Source organism: Cryptotermes secundus, unplaced genomic scaffold, assembly GCF_002891405.2.
Source record: "Cryptotermes secundus unplaced genomic scaffold, Csec_1.0 scaffold816, whole genome shotgun sequence".
NCBI classification, from domain to species: Eukaryota; Metazoa; Arthropoda; class Insecta; order Blattodea; family Kalotermitidae; genus Cryptotermes; species Cryptotermes secundus.
In genome coordinates, this window is record NW_019724601.1 from 3,847,433 (window position 1) to 3,865,938 (window position 18,506).

Sequence of the window (18,506 nt, forward strand, 5' to 3'; positions counted from 1 at the left end):
CTAGTCCCTTTCTGCCAGCAAGGTTTCTACCCTCTACTTGGCAGTGGTATCTAATACTTTAGTCCTTTCTGTCAGAGATGTCCCCCCTCCTCTTGCTGTGGTACCTGATACTTCCCCCATCTACCGGAGGAATGGGTTTTCATGTGATTGTTGAAATTGTTAAAATGAAAATTGAAATGGCCCCAAAAGAATTTGTGAAATTTTCCAATATATTTCATGAAGTCCATTTAGCATTTCCCAGGTTGCTGAATGAATACGAACAAAAGAAGCTTTCTTGATGTGCGCTCCACAAGAATGAAAATGCCCTAAAGGGAATCTACAAATTTGTGACTTTTTTGTAAATGTACTTTACCCTCGTTGCCCCTAGCGCCAATAGCCCTGTGCTCATTGCAGTTACGTTTCATTCGTATCGCAAACGCCTCGGGATCGCTCGGGAAGCAGCTACCAGGGTTACCAGTTGCTACTATGAAAAGAAATTGAAAATGTATAAACTCATCTGTGATCGGCTAAACAGGATGGCCAACGTATTAAGACATATGTAGAGCATCCAATTATGTTTTGTTTACATGGAAATCTAACCTCAACTTCAATACTAGAATTAAACCGCATCGTAATGTTGCTCAGACAATCGTTCCATTATTTGTCAAGGGTAACACACAGAAAGAATATAACATTACGCTTGCAGCACTTCGTAAAATCCCAAATTCACATTGCTGTGTTACGTAGTTTAAAACAGCAGCAACATAGCAAGGAAAGTGCAGCTTGGGCTATAAGACAGAAGAAATTAAGATCTACTGTGCATTATGTGGTTGCAGCAGCAGTTCTTGCAGTGGGGCTGAGTTATGCAGCAGTGCCGTTATATAGAATGTTTTGTCAGGTATGTTTAATTTCATTAAACGTGGGGATTAGGTATGATGGTCCAACCTGATTTTATGAAACCTATCCAGGAAGATGTGCACATTATGATTCCTACGCCAGAGCTTCTGCATAGAGGAACTGTATTACAGGGATAAACTTCTTTTTTATTTTGTTTAGTCACTGGATTGGTGGAGTGATTGATTGTTGCAAATGATGAGGATAAATCCACTAAAAATACATGTGTGTAAGAAAGACTCTTATACTTTGGACTTAAATGAAAAACAAGTTATATGTGTATTTTAACCCACTTTCCTAAAGTAAGCTTATCTCCATCCTGTCTATGTGTGTGTGTGTGTCCCTATAAACCTTTGAATCTTTATGAAATTTGTATGTGTATCATGGCAACTGAACCCATCTCAACAGTGTACTTCATTAATCCCGCCCATCAGTTTGTGTGTCTATATGTGTATCCCTCTAACAACAACAAAAAAAGAAACCACAATATCCATTAAACATAGGATATAATGATAAATATAGAGAAGAGGGAGTAACCACAAAATTTCTTGGCTTTGCAAATTGATAATCATTCAAGCTGGAAACACCATATCAATCAGTTGATTCCAAAGTTAAGTAGAGCATGTTGTGCAGTTAGATTCGTGTTACATATTAGTAACATTGACACTCTCAAATCAATCTATTTTGCTTATTTTCACTCTTTAATGAAGTATGGATTAATTTTCTGGGGTTATTCATCTGACAGTAAAATGGTATTTACATTGCAAAAGAAAACTGTTAGAATGATAATGGGTGTTAAATCTCGTAATTCCTGTAGAGATCTATTTAAGAGACTACAGATCTTAACTTTTCCTTGTAAATATATATTCATTAATAAACTTCATTACAAATAACGAAGAACATTTTAAGATGAATGTAGATGTACACAGTGTTAACACAAGACACAAACACTGTTTTCATAAACCAACTGCTAACTTCTCATGTTTTCAGAAAAGCACATATTATGCTGGGATCAACATTTTTAATAACCTTCCATCTCGTCTCAAAGGTCTTATGAATGAAGAGGCTCAATTTAAAATAGCACTGAAACGATACTTAAATAGACATTCATGCTACTCTGTTGATGAATACATATCGTCTGGAAAATAACTTCTGTATCTTTAAATAGCCTTGTGTGTAGTCACTGTGTATTCTTGGTTTCTCTTGTGTGAGAACTCCATTGGGTCTGTACATATGTTTTGTATTTATATGACATATTCCACATCATACAGTCATTTTGACTAACTTTGGATCCATGGAATGCATTGCAATGTAATGTAATGTAATGTATAAAAAAGAAACTGAACTGCAGATTGTGCTGATTTTCTTTAGAAATATTACTTTTTTTATTGCAGTTTTCAAAGTGATCATAATTTTAAATTCTGGAAGAGAAATATGTTGTTTCATATGTCAGTGATTATTTTGTGGTAGATTTAGTTATTACAAGTGTACACTGATGATAAAATTGCAACTTATAAATAATTTAATTTTAGTTAAGATGCATTAGCTGAAATGGTTATGTGATATTGGCATTGGTATGTTCTACTGCTCATTGCATTATGTATATACTCAAAGGTTCGCACAGAGTTGCTCAATTTTTGGAAGAATTGTTCACATTTCACATCAGTTGCACATGTTAACACAGAGTTTCTCTGTTTGCATAGAATTGTTTATATTTGCTCAGAATAGTTCATATTTCTTCAGAGATTCTGGAAGTTACATTTACATTGATTTGTATTCAGTATAGGTTAGGTAATTACGGTTTGTGGTGAACTAAAATGGTCACCCATTCAAGACAGACCATTATTAATGTTGTCATTGTCATGTGGTGTTCTCAGGTGGTCACCCAGCCAATCGTGATCATTATTGTTCAGACCAATCTTGTCTTATCCCTTTATTAGTCCTTTTTCTGTTCATGTATTGATTTTTGTATGTTAACGATTAATGAGGGAGTCTGCCATGGTTCATGTAGAGAGAAGTTTTGATTTGAGCTGGATTTTGGTAGTCTCCATGATTATTTAGTTTCTATATCTTACTGTCCTTGTTGTAACATTCGAATCTTGGGGAAGGTTCTGGTGACCCATTGTGATTCTGCATTATTCTGTAAAGTAGATATCCAGAAGGTTATACTGAATGAATTACTTTCTTTTATTACAGGCTTACAGTTACGGAGGTACAACAGCTGTTGGGCATGATGCTGATAAGGTAGAGACAATGTCAAAAGTGCACGATCGAATCATTAGTGTGAAATTCAATGCTGATACTGCAGCCAGCATGCGATGGAACTTCAAACCACAGCAGGCTGAGATAAAGGTGATCTAACTAGTTCAGTCCAGCCACAGATCCACACTTTCAACAAACTGTATGTGTTGTTCTTTGCTCCATGTGCATGGAATGAGTTCACAGTTAGGGATATGGGTGTCCATCTGGCTGCCCGAATATTTGACATCCAGGATTACTGAACACATTTCTATGAAATATGGAACTTTCGATCTGCATTAGAAGTTCACAGGCAAACTTCATTTTATTTTATATCAGTCCATTTACATGTCAGATTTGGGGGTTTTGTGGAAGTGACTGTGAAGATATCATATTCTTGGATCAGAGGAACCTCCTCCCACACCATCTTGAGGGTAGATGAGGGTAGAAATTGTAATTTTTTTGCTTCACATGCTTGAATTAGATGTTATAAAAATTTCAGGAATGGCATATATAAAAAGAGGGGGTGTGTGGAATCCCATTCACACATTTATAGTCATGATGCGGATGCCTGTGTTCAGTGTGCTGAATTTCTTACTTTGTGGTGCAGCTTGCTTCAGGGTAAATGTAACGGGAATGCAGGATAATGTTTTGCATATTCATAGAAGCATGTGAATAAAGGTAAGTTCACTATATACTCATTTGAGGGCCGTGCCATAGCTCGGTGGTTAGTTCCCAGCTCCCCACCACAACGGCCTGAGTTCAATCTGAGGTCAGGTAATGTGGAATTTATGGTGGACAAAGTAGCATGGGAAAGGTTTTCTCCAGGTACTTCTGCTTCCCCAGCCAATTCTCATTCCACTGACTGCTCCACACTCATCATCATCTATCATCCAGGGCTGGCGCAATAGGCCAAATAGTGGCCACAAATGGACTCTCACACCACCCCAAGAAAAAGAAACAAACTTTTTTGTACAATGTTCTCTTGCTCACCACCTTCCATATGATGAATATAACAGGAATTTTCCTAAGTTGCCTTACAGCTTGAAGTGAAGCCAGTCAGAAACAAAACAGGGCTCTTATTTTGTCTGTAATTTTAGATTTATTTACATATTACAGTAGACTCTCGATTATCCGCGGTAATGGCGGGGAGACTTGGCGCGGATNAAAATTAAATGTCTGGGACACTGAACATTATGGAAGAGATGGCATCAGTGCCTGTTTCATGATATGGAAGTCCCTGGTTCAAATCTCAGCCTTGAGACCATATTGTTAGTGAGGTTTGTTGCCACTTCCTTCAGTCCCTCCAGGCATGTTCACAATAATGTTTCAAATTATACCATGATCCATTCCTTTCATATCCCTTCAATTCATTGTCTGTTAATCATTGTACTGTTTGACACAATATGGTGTGAACTGCTGTCAGCATTGTTAAATAACTCACTCATGGAGCTGAGCCCTTCCTGAGATGCTGGCAATTGTGCAGCTACTCAAGAACTTTTATGAAACCCGAAGGTTCATTGCCGTGTTCACAAGAGCCCTCCAATGGTCCATATCCTGAGCCAGATCAATCCAATCGATACCATCCCATTCTGTCCCTCTAAGATCCATTTTAATGTTGTTCACCCACCTACATCTTGGTCTTCCCAGTGGTCTCTCTCCTTGTGGCTTTTCCACCAGTATCATATATGCATTACTCCTCCCCTCCGTTCGTGCTACATGCCCTGCCCATCTCATCCTCCTTGACTTGATCATTCTAATTGTATTTTGAGAGGAGTACAAGTTATGAAGCTCCTCATTATGCAGTTTTCTCCAACCTCCCGTCATCAGCAGTTAAAAAGGTAGAGTTCATTCATGATAGCATTGTTAAATAAACTGTAAATAAATAAATTAGCATCTTGAATCAGGGAATATCATCTTACGTGTCTCATTCAGTTCTTACTGTCACAATATCATCTTATGTAGGTATGTTTGCATTCAGTATCAGCGCAAAATGAGTAATAATGAAGCCTGTTGTCTTAGTTTCGTAATGGAAGCATGCAGAGATGATTTTATTTTCCAGGTTGTTCCTGGAGAAACTGCTCTGGCATTCTACACAGCCTGTAATCCAACAGATGTCCCTGTTACAGGAGTCAGTACTTACAATGTTATCCCATTTGAAGCTGGACAGTATTTCAACAAAATCCAGTGCTTCTGTTTTGAGGAGCAGTTACTGAATCCACATGAACAAGTAAGAACAAAGGAGTTAACATTTGTGAAATGTTTGGAGTTTTCTGGTTACTGGGGCCTGGAGCTCTTAAGGCCTCCCATACATTAATGTTACTGTCACCTTCACATTCTGTATACCCAGTACTTATGAATGAATTTCTTGCAAGTAGATTCTAAAGGGTTCTGACAATTGTGGATAACACATAGAATTACTGGGTTTTTGGACTTTTTACATTGCCCAGAATTCTAGGAAATAGGAAAACTGGATCTGTTTCCGTCTTTAGGTGAGGAAGGAAGACCCCTACTCAGTAGGGCCCCTTAGAAAGAGCTAATCTCAATCATTGGATGACGATTGAGTGATTGAATGATTGGGTCCAGTGATTGAGATTATTTTTTTCTAAGGGGCTCAACTGAGTAGGTGTCTTCCTTCCTCACCTGAAGATGGAAACAGATCCATTTTCCGAAACTTTGTGTTTTCTATTTCCTAGAATTCCGGACGATGGGAAAAGTCTAAAAGCTCAGTCATTCTGTGAAATTTCTTGCAGTTGAATCATGGCAGTATAACCATTACATCAGCAGTGGAGTTCAATTTTGCCCACTTTTTTATATTTGTATGAAAACTTATTCTTGGTTATGTTGTACTCTGAAATGTAAGGCATGTTTTCTTTTAGGTGGATATGCCAGTATTTTTCTACATTGATCCTGAATTTACAGAAGATCCTAAAATGGAGACAGTGAATACACTAACACTGTCATATACTTTTTTTGAAGCAAAGCCAGGACTGAAGTTACCTGTTCCATCATTTGTGAAGCCCTGATTGGCTAAGGATTGAATGATGTTAGAAGTAGCAGTGAAGTCCTTTAGAGAGGCCAAGTGGGATTTTGGAAACCAGGCTTCTGTGTTACATAGGCTGAAGTTGGTCTACATGCATGACCCACTGACCTAGATTCAGTGTCATGTGTTTTATTAAAGTAATTTTCTTCTGACAGAATTGTAACATGACATAATGTTGTAAAGGAATTTCAAGGGCTGTTCACTTCAATATCTGAAAGCTTGTTGTTCACTTATAGAAGCTGACATATTTCAGGCATCCAGCACCTATCTTTTGGATATGTAACAAGAGTATAGTGACCTGAAGTAATAAACAGCAGACAATACTTTGTACTCCTGTAAGTCTTTCAGTACAAATTATTTTCCAGCATACCAATAGCTCAGCCAGGAAATTGGTTGGCTGTTGGTTGGACAGCCAGGATTTGTTTCTGTGCCTCCACTTCTGGGATGGCTGTATGTTCCACCATCCTCCTGGTTAAAGGGTAATGGGGACTTTCACTGAGGTTAAGTGGCCAGACACTGTTTTAATATCATCTGTAGCCATTGTCTGGAATGCATGGATCACAGCTTTGCTTTCTGTGTACCTTTATGGTGTGATGCTTAGGCACAGGAGAAACTTTTCCTAATCCTGGTGTCCTACAGATGATTCTACATGTCTGGCAAAAGATGGCAGAGGATATACACTTGGTTGCTGGACTCATAGATATTGGGGTAGATGTAACAGAATGCCAGAATCACAGGCAGGGATATTGTGGTTAGACAACATATTATTGTCTATGATGTGGCAGTCATAGGGTTAATGCTTCATACTTTTAATTTCAGTTTATTTTTGCTTGTTTAAAATCGTACATGCATGTACTGAATTGATTTCTCTGCTGTTTTAAATCTACTATAAAAAAAATCACCTCTTGTAATTGTAATTTTAGCATTTTTGAACACACATCCTTATTTTTTATTGGTGCCAGTTATGAAGCCAAAAGTGCATGCATCAAATTTCATATGCTAATCTTCTCCAGTTGGTGACACACGTATAGCAACTTATGATGTAATTTGAACAGACTTAAGGCATTGACCATTGGTTAAAATTATGATTTGCTGACAAAATAGTAAAGTGCAAGTCACAGATTTTAAATTTGTTCATTCACAAATGTAGATAATTACTCAAGAAAATGTTATTAAAATATTGGGTGCCAGGGCATATGGTGCCCAGGATGTGTTCAGCCCTGACTGGAACTAATATAAATACATTTTAATTTGTGAGTGCATTTGTGTAAGATCTGTTGACAACAGAAATATGTGTATAGTGTTACATAATTTCTAAACTATTTTAATAATATTTATAAATTTCTAACAGGGCTAACATTACAATAAACTCTAAGTAATAAGATATCAACATAATTACAATTATTAAGATTTATAAAATCAACACAACACTAATGACTACAGTAATTAACATTATAGGGATATCCTAGTAAAATTCTACAATAGCCTGCAGTGATTTTTAATATATTGATAACTCTTTTAAATATAAATTTCATTTGCATTTTCCACTGGCCTGTTCTGTTCATATGCAGTATTTGAAAAGAAAATGGTAAGTGCTGTTGACAGAAATACTAACCATTTCAATCCTTAGAGACTTGAATGGAAATTTACAGCCTGTTTACAGTATGTTTTTTTTATTGCTAGTGGGGTGGGACTAAGTCCCTTGTACTGCGGCCACTTCTGGCCTATTGTACCAGCCCCAGATGATAGGTGAGGGTGATTATGGAGCAATTGGTGGAATGAAGATTTGAGAAAACCTGCCCCAGTGCCACTTGTCCACCACAAATCCCACTTGACCAGACCCGGGATCAAACCTGGGCCGCTGTGATGGGAAGCCAGAGACTAACCGCTTGAGCTATGGCGCGGCCTTTACAGTATGTCAATTCAGACACTAGCTTTTGTAATGGTAACGTGTGGTTTAGTCAGTGATCACATATTTAATGCTATATTGGCAGTAAATTCCAGCCATTATCAGCACCATAGAAATTGTCATTCTGTATCTATGGCAGTGATAGGACATTGTGTCATTCTGAACATTCCAAACTTCTGCCTGACTTATGGGAATGGGGTAAAACATTTCACAACTTTGAGATTAGAGTTTGAATTACAATTTTGTGCTGTATGTCCATATCAGAAAAGGTACTATAATATTGTTATGTTATTCAAAATTATAAAAATTGTCAGCAGTCAAACATTTTTCAAACAGAATAAAACATTTTGGATTACATACACATTTCAAATTAAATGAGCTTTAAATTGTTCATTGTATAGAATTATTAAATATTATAACAAAATGATTTTATTAATCAGAATTGTTTAAGCTGAAAATGTGAGCCACTTAGATTGTCCATTCAAGTTCTACATTTCAGTAGCTGCATTGAGGATAAAATGATGTCCCTAAGATGTTCCTTACTTTAATATTTGATAGTGGCATTGATAGGGAAACTACGACGCATGCCCAAGCACTTTTCTCTGTCAATAAAGAGGGAGTTGACCTTGATCTGGAGTTCTGTCTCCAGGTTGGAACGTGTCTTAAGCAGATGTTGATGTTGTGCCTCTGCATCCTGTAGCTTTCGTTGCAGGTGCTCGATGCTGTCCCCAATGTCCTGCACTTCTTTGACCAACCTGCACAAACAGAGTATGTTCTTATGGAAGTGGATCTGAATAATTCTCAGCATACATTTTTTATTGTATAAGTAAAAGCAGGTTTGTTTTAATATTCCCACATGTCTGACTCCCCTGATAATTTTTTAATTAATTTGCAGACTCACAAAATTTGTCATGAATAACTTTCTGTTAGAGTCCACTCCATATTTATACAAGTTTTGATGCGGGCGTGACATTAGCACTGCTTAAAGAATGGTCTAGAAATTTTGAATATAAAAAGATATTCAACTTCTGTTAAGGTAATTTCCTTTGTAAAAATAAGACAACAACATGGCAGCCATGTGGAACCCACAGCAGAACCAGAATGTCCAGAACAGTAATTTGTTTGTATGGATGTGAATTGTGGTCTCCTAGCTTCAGACTTATATTTTTGTGTAGGTGAGAAGCATGGACTAGCTCTGTCACTCTTGTTTAAACTTCAAGCTAACCACAGCTGGCATACAGAGAAGCTTAAGAGTAATATTTGTGAAAAAATATCGTGGCATGATGGCTGAAAGAAGGAATAGTGGATTGCCTAGCACGGTAGACACATTTCCACAGCAGTGACTCAAGCAACGATAGAGGAAATGTTAGAAGTGGTGTTTTCTATGTAGTCCTTGCTGAGGTTATATAGTGAGAACCAACAGGAAAAGTAAATCAGTCAGAAGTCAGAGACGGCTGTTAGGAATTATGGGTTACAAGTGAATAGTAGCAATTCATGGTTGGCAATGAGTAATTTCCATTCTTTGGAGTCCAAATTTTTCGCTTTCCAGTGTGTTTCAAGCTCAGTAGTATTTCAATGAGAGTTATAGAACTGTTCCCTGTATATCGATTACACAGCTACAAATTGAGCCTTGATTGTAAGTCATTGATGATGTGTATGGGAGAGGCAGATCCCTTTGGGTTTGACTGTAGAATTGTCACAAATCTTGGGCATATAAGACACACAAGTGCATGAAACACATAATGATCTATGAAAGGGAAATTAAGAAATGTGTCTGTAACCAAATTATTTATTAATTTCAAATGACTTGTTAACTTTGGTTATAATATTTAAATACTTCACATTCATCGTTACTTCAAATATTGGAAGATACAGTGATGGTAGGACATGCTGTGATTTTTATGTCCATTTTCTTTAAGAAAAGCTTGCATCTTATACACTGGGAATATTTGATGAATGAACTCCCAGATGGTATATAAATGAATTAACCTTCTCTCCAATAAATGCATCCTGTTGTGTTAAATTATACTAACTGTTTATCTGTCATAACACACCTCCTCTCAGAATATCGTTCACATCATCTATGTATAGCAAGTTTATTGATTTCAGTGGTATCTTGCTACATATTTCGGCTTACGAAAAGACATCATCAGACAGATATACACTAATAACTCATTCTTAAACTCTTGAATGCATTCACCTGAAACTTTGCATTCTTGTAAGTTATGTATAATGTAATCACAGAAGATGGGTTTGGATACTGACTACTTCAAGCTGAAGTATGTGTTTCCAGTTCTGTTATTAATTTATCTTTCAAACTGACCTGGTTTGTGCACAATCTCTGCACAGTTCAACGTCTCGACGATGTGCCCGTGCTTCGAGACGAGTATGTGCCACCTTCAGGGGGTTGCTCTTGTCCATGATAGCTTTCCGTAACAGTTCCATATGCTTCTCAACATCGAATATCTCTTGCTGGATCTGGAAACAAAAACAGATGAATGATTTAAATTATTAAATTACAGGATTAGTGTCCACAATAAATAATTGTAACTGCTCCATTCCTTTTATACAGCTGACTACTGAATAACACTGTCAGATGAATGACACTTCACACTGTGTGCAAGTAGTCCATAATTAATACCGGGATTTCCCAACTCTGCCCCTCCATCCCTCCATTTTCACCCTTAATGTTACCATCATCGGAACTGAATCTGCATTCATTTCTGAGTCAGAAGCAGCAATTACATATATAAGACACAAAAAAATTGTGGCTTACTTAATGATGTTTAGATTATCAAGGAGCTATGGCATTGAGTTGTAAGATGGCTGATGAATTGGAAGGGATTTGGAAGGAAGCTCTTATGTCCTAAATGAGGCACTTTTCTGGAATTTGACTGGAGGGGCTGAGCAAAACCACAAAAACGTTATTCAGGATAACCAGCGACCTGGCCAGTATTCAAATCAAGAACCTCTCAAATTTGCCAGTAAGTCTTAGAGTGTCACTTCTAGACCTACTTGTTTGGCAATATACAAAAATAAATAAGGGTCATATGCAGTTCTTTCACTTGTGATACTGAACACAGAATACAAGTAATAATGAACCACAGATAATGGGCACACAGATAAAAAAGAAAACAAATGTGGACAAACACTATATCAATAACAACATGATGACAGAAAGTCTTGAATGGGTGGTGGACAGTAAATTTTGTTGTATATCAAATAGCCAAAATTGAATGACACCATTGTTCCTGTGCAAATGACAGTTGAATAGCACCACTGCTGTATAATATATTTTTGTATACATTTTGGCCCTGAAGATTGATGCAGCATGTACCACTGAGACATTGATGACATTACCCACAACTACACAACAACCCAAGAGCAGAATTAATGACAATAATTAACCACTGTGAAGTCCTAAAATCAGTAAATTACCCTTATCTTTTTCACAGAGTCCAGATAGTCCTTTTTGGGTGTATGGGTGCATATTTCAGTACCCTGCATACCTTATGCAGGTGCATCTGTAGCTTAGCCTTAGTCTCCAGAACCTCTGAAGCTCTTCTTGACAGGGCACTGTTTGTAGCATTCCATGCATTCCAAATGTCATTGGCACTTTGACTGATGAGGTTGTCTGAGTCAGTTCGAAGTTGTGCTGATTTTGAACGCTCGGTTTGTGACCTCTGGATGATGCGGTTGCTGTTCTCTGCCCATGATTCAGGCACATTCACACTGAACACAGAAAATAAACAAGGACTGAATTTTGTTCCATAGAAAAGTATGTATTCATTCATCTTATTCGCAGCTATATTTCACATATGGAGGGTCAAATCTCTCTCTTTGAAAGAATTGTGTGTATTACAAGTGTTTCAAAAGAAAGTGCTCAAAAAATATTTGAATCTAAGAAGGACAAAGTAAATGGAGAGTTTATATTGCATGGTAGAGAACCTAGTATATTTAGAATAGTGAAACCTAGGAAATTAGGACAGACTGAAAAGTAGCTTGGATGGTGGAGGCAAAAAATGAATACAGAATTTTAGTGATGAAACATCTTCGAAACTAGGCATTTTTAAAAGTGAGAAAGGGATGGGGCAGTAATGCTAAGATGGATTTTAGGAAAATAAGTTGTGAAAATGGGAGATGGATTGAACTGACTCGGGATTGAGTCAAATTGCAGGTTTGATATAAATAGTTTTTAACCGATTTAAAGAGCATCAATAATGATGCTAAATCTAAGCAAATTTAAAATTTAAAAAAATAAACGTTTCAATTGTATAGAATATTATTGTCCTTTTATCCGTGCACCATTACACAGCAATACTTACGTAGGGTCAAACTTCTCTATGCCACCGTAATAGTTGATTCCACGTGAGAAGTTATTGAGCTGGTGGCACATGTTGTCAATGCCAAGGGCAGATTCCTTGCTCTTGAGATCCCGTTCCAATTCATGCTGTGCTGCCCTATTGTTTCGCAGCTTTCGGTGTTGTTGGAAAAGTAATAAGTTTCGTAAATCTCAAAGCTTTATATTTAAATAAATGTTTAAAAAATATAATCAGCCAATATACGAATGCAACACATTTGTTCTAATTGCAGTGCTCTACACATACATTCACCCACCCACATCACAAATATATTCTTTCTCTTCCTTGAAGGAGTTAAAGAGATCAAATTGTAATGGAATTTTGGACATGCTGAGAGAATTTATGTAAATAGAACACCATTTCTGTGGTAGGATCCAGAACAGCTCTGTCGGTATAGAGATGAGCTGTGGGCTAGATGGCCGGGATTCAATTCCCAGTGGGCGCAAGAAATTTTTCTTTTCTCCACAGTATTGAGACCTACTCTGGAATCCATCCAGCCTCCTGTTTAATGGGTACTGGGAGCATTTCCATGGGGGTAAAGCTGTTGGGGCTGGTGGAACCACACATCTTCATGGTGTTGTGCTTAAATAATTAAGCATAGGGACAACTTTATTTTACCTTTACTTTTACCCTGACTGTGGGATTACAGAAGACCCATAAGAAAGCCCAGATTGAGATATCTAACTGACGTGATAATGTTCGAATAATGGAAGTATGGACTGAAAAGATAAGTAAATGTGTAATGATCTATTTGAATGGAAGGTTTAGATTCTCATCAGGCGCACACAATATCCAGATCAGTCCTGGTGTTCATGTATCATGTTTCCCAGAAGGTACTGGAGGCTGTTTCCTTGGGAAGAAAGTGGTGTGTTCATAAGGCTGACCACTCAAATCTACCTAGTGCGAAGATTGAGAGAACATGGGGCTATATCTCCACTCTTCATGGTATCATGCTTAATTAAGCACAGCAACAACTTTATTGACCAGTAGACCACTACAGTAGTCACTAAAGTGACACCCAGTGACCTGAAGAAAACAGGCATTGAATCATCTCCCAAAACATTGTGTATGTTAGATGTCCGTCAAACCAGGGTTTAAAAATGTTGGAAGATCCGGTAGAAAAAAGTAAAGCTATCTCTGTAATAGACCGTGGGGCCCCATAGGGTTGTGAGATGTCAAGGCACCCATATTTTATAGACATTTGGCTCATATATGGCTGTGAGGTTGTCAGCCTTTTATTGCTAGTAGGGTTGGACTAAGTCCCTTGTACTGCGGCCACTTCTGGCCTATTGCACCAGCCCCAGGTGATAGGTGAGGGTGATTGTGAAGCAATTGGTGGAATGAAGATTGGCAGGGGAAACCGAAGTACTCAGAGAAAACCTGGCCCAGTGCCACTTTGTCCACCACAGATCCCACTTGACCAGACCCGGGATTGAACCTGGGCCACTGCGGTTGGAAGCCAGCGACTAACTGCTTGAGCTATGGCGCAGCCACGGCATAAAATATACCAGGAAGGAATTAAATTTAAAAGAGATGAATTGTTATGCAATAGTAATTGTGTTGCTCTTATGGACTTCATGTGTGGTTCACCATTTCCTCCATGTCACAAGTAATCAAGTAAGGTTGTCAGTTCTCCAGCATGCCCCATGCAAACTTAGTCATCACCCAGGATTCTTTAGCCACCAGTGCAGACTAATTAACTGTATTGTTTTTTGCCCCTGTCTCAGACAATGGACAATGCACAAAATAACTGCAAAGTAAAGAAACAATCATTTTCAGAACACTGAGAGAATAATTTATTTAATAAGAGAGTGCTACCCACTTGCTGTACAGTTCTTTCATGAATGTTCTTGAGACGATCTTGGCAGGTACGGAGATTCTCCACTTCACTCAGTAGAGCCTGTTCTACTTGGTCATGTACCAGATCAATTCCTGCACAAACAGAAATTTCATACAGTTTTATTAGCTCCAGCAGTTAAGTGAGACTGAAGAGTGAAGACCTATTGGAACTCGACTACAATTCTTCTGTCTTCTTCATGATGTCACAGTGGGTTCTGTAGCTCAGACACTTAAACTGACCGGTTATTTGCTGAACAGCAAAAGCTCATTTCCAAATAGAGGCAGGGATTTTTCACTTTATTATGTCCAGAGGAGTACTGGGGCTCACCCAGCTTCCCATTTAGTGAATGTGTGGAGAGCTGAAGCACGAAGCTTGCCATTCATCTGTGCCTAGTACAGAAGTCTAGAATGTGCAGAGCTTGACGTTCTTGCCACCTATATGTCTTAATGACATGATGCTTGCTATGTGTTCAGTTGGGAATGGTGGAATTAAACCTAGCATTTCTAGGGTTAAATACTGAAATACTGAATCCATTTAGCTCTGGTTATGCCAGACCTTGCCTGTTTTCACGTTGGTAGAGGCACTCTTGAGAAATATGCAGAGGGGCCTCAGTATCTTGGATAGCCTTCTCTAGGTCTCTTCGCTTATCCTGGAGCAGATTACTCTCTGCAAGCATTCTTTCCAATTCTGTTGATATTTCATTGCGCCAGAAAGTAGTATCAGTAATGCGTTCACCCAAGCGACGGCCTGATTCACGCTGACCAGTTGCAGTCTTCTCATCAGTCTCTCTGATAACATTTAAACAGAACATTAGATGATAAAGTGATAATTTACTTTTGTTATTGTATATACTTACAGTTCTCAACTCCGAAGGAACTCCTTTTGTGTGTTTTCTTTAAGTATTATTGTAACTGCCATGAGAGTGGCCTGGGTTTGATCCTGGGTCTGGTCAAGTGGTATTTGTGGTGGACAAAGTGGCACTGGTGCTGGTTTTCTCTGAGTACTTCGGTTTACCCTGCCAATCTTCATTCCACTAAATTCTCCATCATCATAATCACCTGGGGCAGGCTACAATAGGCCGATCATTGGCCGCTGTGTCTAGTGGATCCAGCTAGACTCCACCCCCCACTAAGCAAACTGCCATGAGAAGTTCCTATTTTAGAACTTATTTAGATTTATTTTTTTATCAACTCCAAGAAAATCAAATAACCCTATGGAGCTGAGCCCTTCCTGATAAGCGACCAGTCACTCAGCTACTCAAGAATTTCCTATCTAGAAGTTGTTTACTGTGTTCACAAGACCCTGCCACTGGTCCACATTCTGAGCCAGATGAATGCAGTCCATACTACCCCATTCTATTCTCTGAAGCTCCATTTTAATATTATGCTCCCACCTACATACAATTTGTCCTGGTAGTTTCTTTCTTTCTGTCTTTCCCACCATTGCCCTCTATGTCCTCTTCTTTCCAATGAATTCAGCATGCCCTGCCCATCTCATCCTCCTTAACTTGGCCATTCTAATTATATTTTGTGAAGTACTGCATTATGCTACTTTCTGCAGCCTGTATTGACAGTACAATTTATTGTAATTTGAAATGTAATATCTGTACTGTTTGTTAGGTTTGCAATAATTGACTTGCATCTAGAACAAGCAAACATGATGACATGCGAGCACACGTGCATGTGTGTCATTAAGTGTATTGCAATACCAAGAATGTTTCAAATTAAAGTTTTAGTGCGTAGTTATACATTTCATATGAAGTGGCAATTTCTTGTATGTTGAGCAATTTCTTAGAAAATTGATAAACTTTGATTTGAGCTCTCTGTAAAGTAAAGGTTTTATTGGAATAGTGCAGACCAAAATTTTGGAGGTTTTAAAATAAAAAACATACAAGGGCAGACAGACACAAACTCTGAATTATGCTTTTATTTTGTGCATCTTGTGTGTAGAACATATAAATGTCATAGAAATTAACTAATATCACTGTTTTCAATATTCATGTCATACACTTGAAGCAGGAATGTAGAAAGAACATGTTTACAAAAAATCTTGGAAAAGTAAGGCTTTACAAGTAACTTGCCTTATGACCCTGATGGCATCACCACGGAGCCGCTCAGAAAAATTGCGATTGGTGTCTGCTTCATTGTAATGACTAATGTTACTCTGCATCCACTCATATGGTGTGTAACGTGTATACAGCGCAGTGCGAGCAGCATGCGCTGGATTACGTTCAAAGCCAGTCACCAAGTTGGGGAAACGAAGTGGTTCAGTAGCCATGCAGTTTGGTGTGTAACATGGGTCAACCAAAGCATTTGTTACTGGCTGGCTGGGGCTGTAAGGAAATTATCACATCTGTTACTTTCAGTGCTTCAGTTTTCTGGAAAGAAGGTGTCTCCTTAGATGTAACAAAGTGACAAAATACTTACAAAAATGTTGGCAAGTAATTAATGAGAATCAGAAACTTAAGTTTTAAAAATGTATTTTCTTATTTCAGTCTCCATTATTTCATGGTTTTTAATAATTATATTTAACTACCTACATGGGATTCATTCGGAGCTTAATAGCTCTACTGAGCTTGTCGAATTCTCCGTATTTATGGAACCCAGAGATTTAATTTAGTTTCTTATTTATTCACACAAGTATTATGACAGAAGGTTTTACAAGAATGTTAAGTATACCAGAAATTTTGAAAGGTTTTAGAAGTAGAATGAATTGTAATAAATTTCATGTAGGGTTAATGTGTAGTAGGTGAGTACTTACAGAGGAACAACCTCAACATTCTCATAGCCCACTGTGGGTCTCCATGGAAGTGGCCGTGGTGTTTGGTAGTAGTTTCCAGTCCTGGTTGGTTTAGGGGTCCCTGACATTTTTTCCATGCATGGAGAGACACGAGTTGTGTTCCATGGCTGCAATTGCTGAAATGTAATATCAGCTACAAATGAACCATACCAGCAAATGTTCCTTCATGAGGCAAAGTATCCAGGCATAACAGCACAGAATAGCCAAGCGCTGTTTTTCCAAATCTTACGAAAATGATCAGTTTGCTGTTTGCTATATGCTATGTGAGAGAAAAATGTGTAACAGAAAAGTCATTTATCTCTTTCCAAAGCAAGAGTATGCCTTTAGAGAGAATTTTACAAAATATAGCACTTTTAGTTACAGGCTTTCATTCTGTAATGTTGGCAAGCCATTTTCAGTACCTACAAAGCTTAAGAAAACACTGAACTATGTTATAGTAACTTACATATACAGCTCTTAATTCTCATACATTCAGTTGTTAGGTCTTTATTTCATCTGTGTCAGTGATTATATGCAGGTCCAAGACTTTAATATGTATATTTATATTTCTTTATTAAATTGTAATTATCTTCTAATGCTTGGCATTACTAGAGCGTAGCCCCTGGCAAGGGTACAGGAGAAGATTTTCTTTTCAGTGATATCTCATGAGTAGGGGTTTAGGGGAACCTTAGGGCTGCTTAGTTATTCAAACAATTCCATTATTTATTTATTTTGAAATTTCAAAACCATTTCTTGTCCATATTATTCCTTGTAACATTTTATTCTTTGATGTTCAGAATTACATATAACAGTAAAATCTTTATGGTTTCTAGATTTAGGGTGTTTCTGCACTTGGCTCCAGCCCTGTTATCCAAATGTTCCCTCTGTTCAAAGTTTTCTTACTTCGATCCAGTTTTCAGTGTTTCTAAAAGAAAATGCTATTCGAATTGTAAAATTCCTTCCTTCCAGAGTGCGATTCTGATTTAGGATCCCCCCCCCCCAAAATAGACTTTATTGAGTGAAAGTTTAACACAATTATTTTCACAGTTTTCATAACAGCCTGCTGAAATGAAACTTTGGGGTTGTGAATTGTATTAACAAGGGGAAAGAGACTATTTGAAGGGAAGGGTATGAGAAATACCTTCCCTTTTACTTACCTGACGGAGTCTGCAGTAGAAGAAAATATAGTTGTTTTATTAAATATGTTGAATAAGCGTGTGTATTTAAATTTTTGAGAATCAGCATTTAATTCACTTACCGAATACATGATTGGGGTTTGTCGAAGTATTTTGAAAATATTATTACCGAACCTTACAAGTACAATGGGTTTGAATTTGTAGCGAGCAAGAAATTATTTGTCATTGCGGAATTTTCGACGATTTAGCCCTAAACTATTACGGCGTGCGGTTGTCATGGCAACGCAAATCTTTGAATGCAATAATTTCAAACTCTTACTAGAGATAT

General features: G+C 37.7%; 2 protein-coding genes across 2 annotated transcripts; one reads left to right on the forward strand and one right to left on the reverse strand.

Annotated features, from left to right (window-relative positions):
* The first annotated feature begins 479 nt into the window (after positions 1-479).
* LOC111862480 (cytochrome c oxidase assembly protein COX11, mitochondrial) lies at positions 480-7,549 on the forward strand. Its single transcript, XM_023847941.2, has 4 exons — positions 480-877; positions 3,070-3,225; positions 5,174-5,341; positions 5,991-7,549. The coding sequence occupies exons 1-4, from the start codon at positions 554-556 to the stop codon at positions 6,135-6,137; spliced, it is 795 nt and encodes a 264-aa protein (XP_023703709.1). The 5' UTR covers positions 480-553; the 3' UTR covers positions 6,138-7,549.
* Positions 7,550-7,990: 441 nt separating this feature from the next.
* On the reverse strand, positions 7,991-18,407 carry LOC111862490 (tektin-3). The gene is made up of 9 exons (XM_033750666.1): positions 18,301-18,407; positions 17,025-17,179; positions 16,345-16,596; positions 14,820-15,052; positions 14,247-14,356; positions 12,389-12,537; positions 11,573-11,795; positions 10,387-10,541; positions 7,991-8,818 (listed from the first exon to the last, which is right to left on the reverse strand). Exons 1-9 carry the CDS (start codon positions 18,307-18,309, stop codon positions 8,608-8,610), a joined length of 1,497 nt encoding a protein of 498 aa, XP_033606557.1. The 5' UTR covers positions 18,310-18,407; the 3' UTR covers positions 7,991-8,607.
* Positions 18,408-18,506: the final 99 nt, after the last annotated feature.

What these genes read in the sequence shown, in the direction of transcription:
- LOC111862480 (XM_023847941.2), top strand. Translation starts at nt 554, where the DNA reads ATGTTTTGTTTACATGGAAATCTAACCTCAACTTCAATACTAGAATTA. An exon ending in CACAGCAGGCTGAGATAAAG is followed by an intron (nt 3,226 to 5,173) that starts GTGATCTAACTA and finishes TTTATTTTCCAG; the next exon opens with GTTGTTCCTGGAGAAACTGC. An exon ending in TACTGAATCCACATGAACAA is followed by an intron (nt 5,342 to 5,990) that starts GTAAGAACAAAG and finishes GTTTTCTTTTAG; the next exon opens with GTGGATATGCCAGTATTTTT.
- LOC111862490 (XM_033750666.1), bottom strand. An exon ending in GATGCCATCAGGGTCATAAG is followed by an intron (nt 15,053 to 16,344) that starts GCAAGTTACTTG and finishes AAATGTTATCAG; the next exon opens with AGAGACTGATGAGAAGACTG. An exon ending in CCAACGTGAAAACAGGCAAG is followed by an intron (nt 14,357 to 14,819) that starts GTCTGGCATAAC and finishes CTGTTTGTGCAG; the next exon opens with GAATTGATCTGGTACATGAC.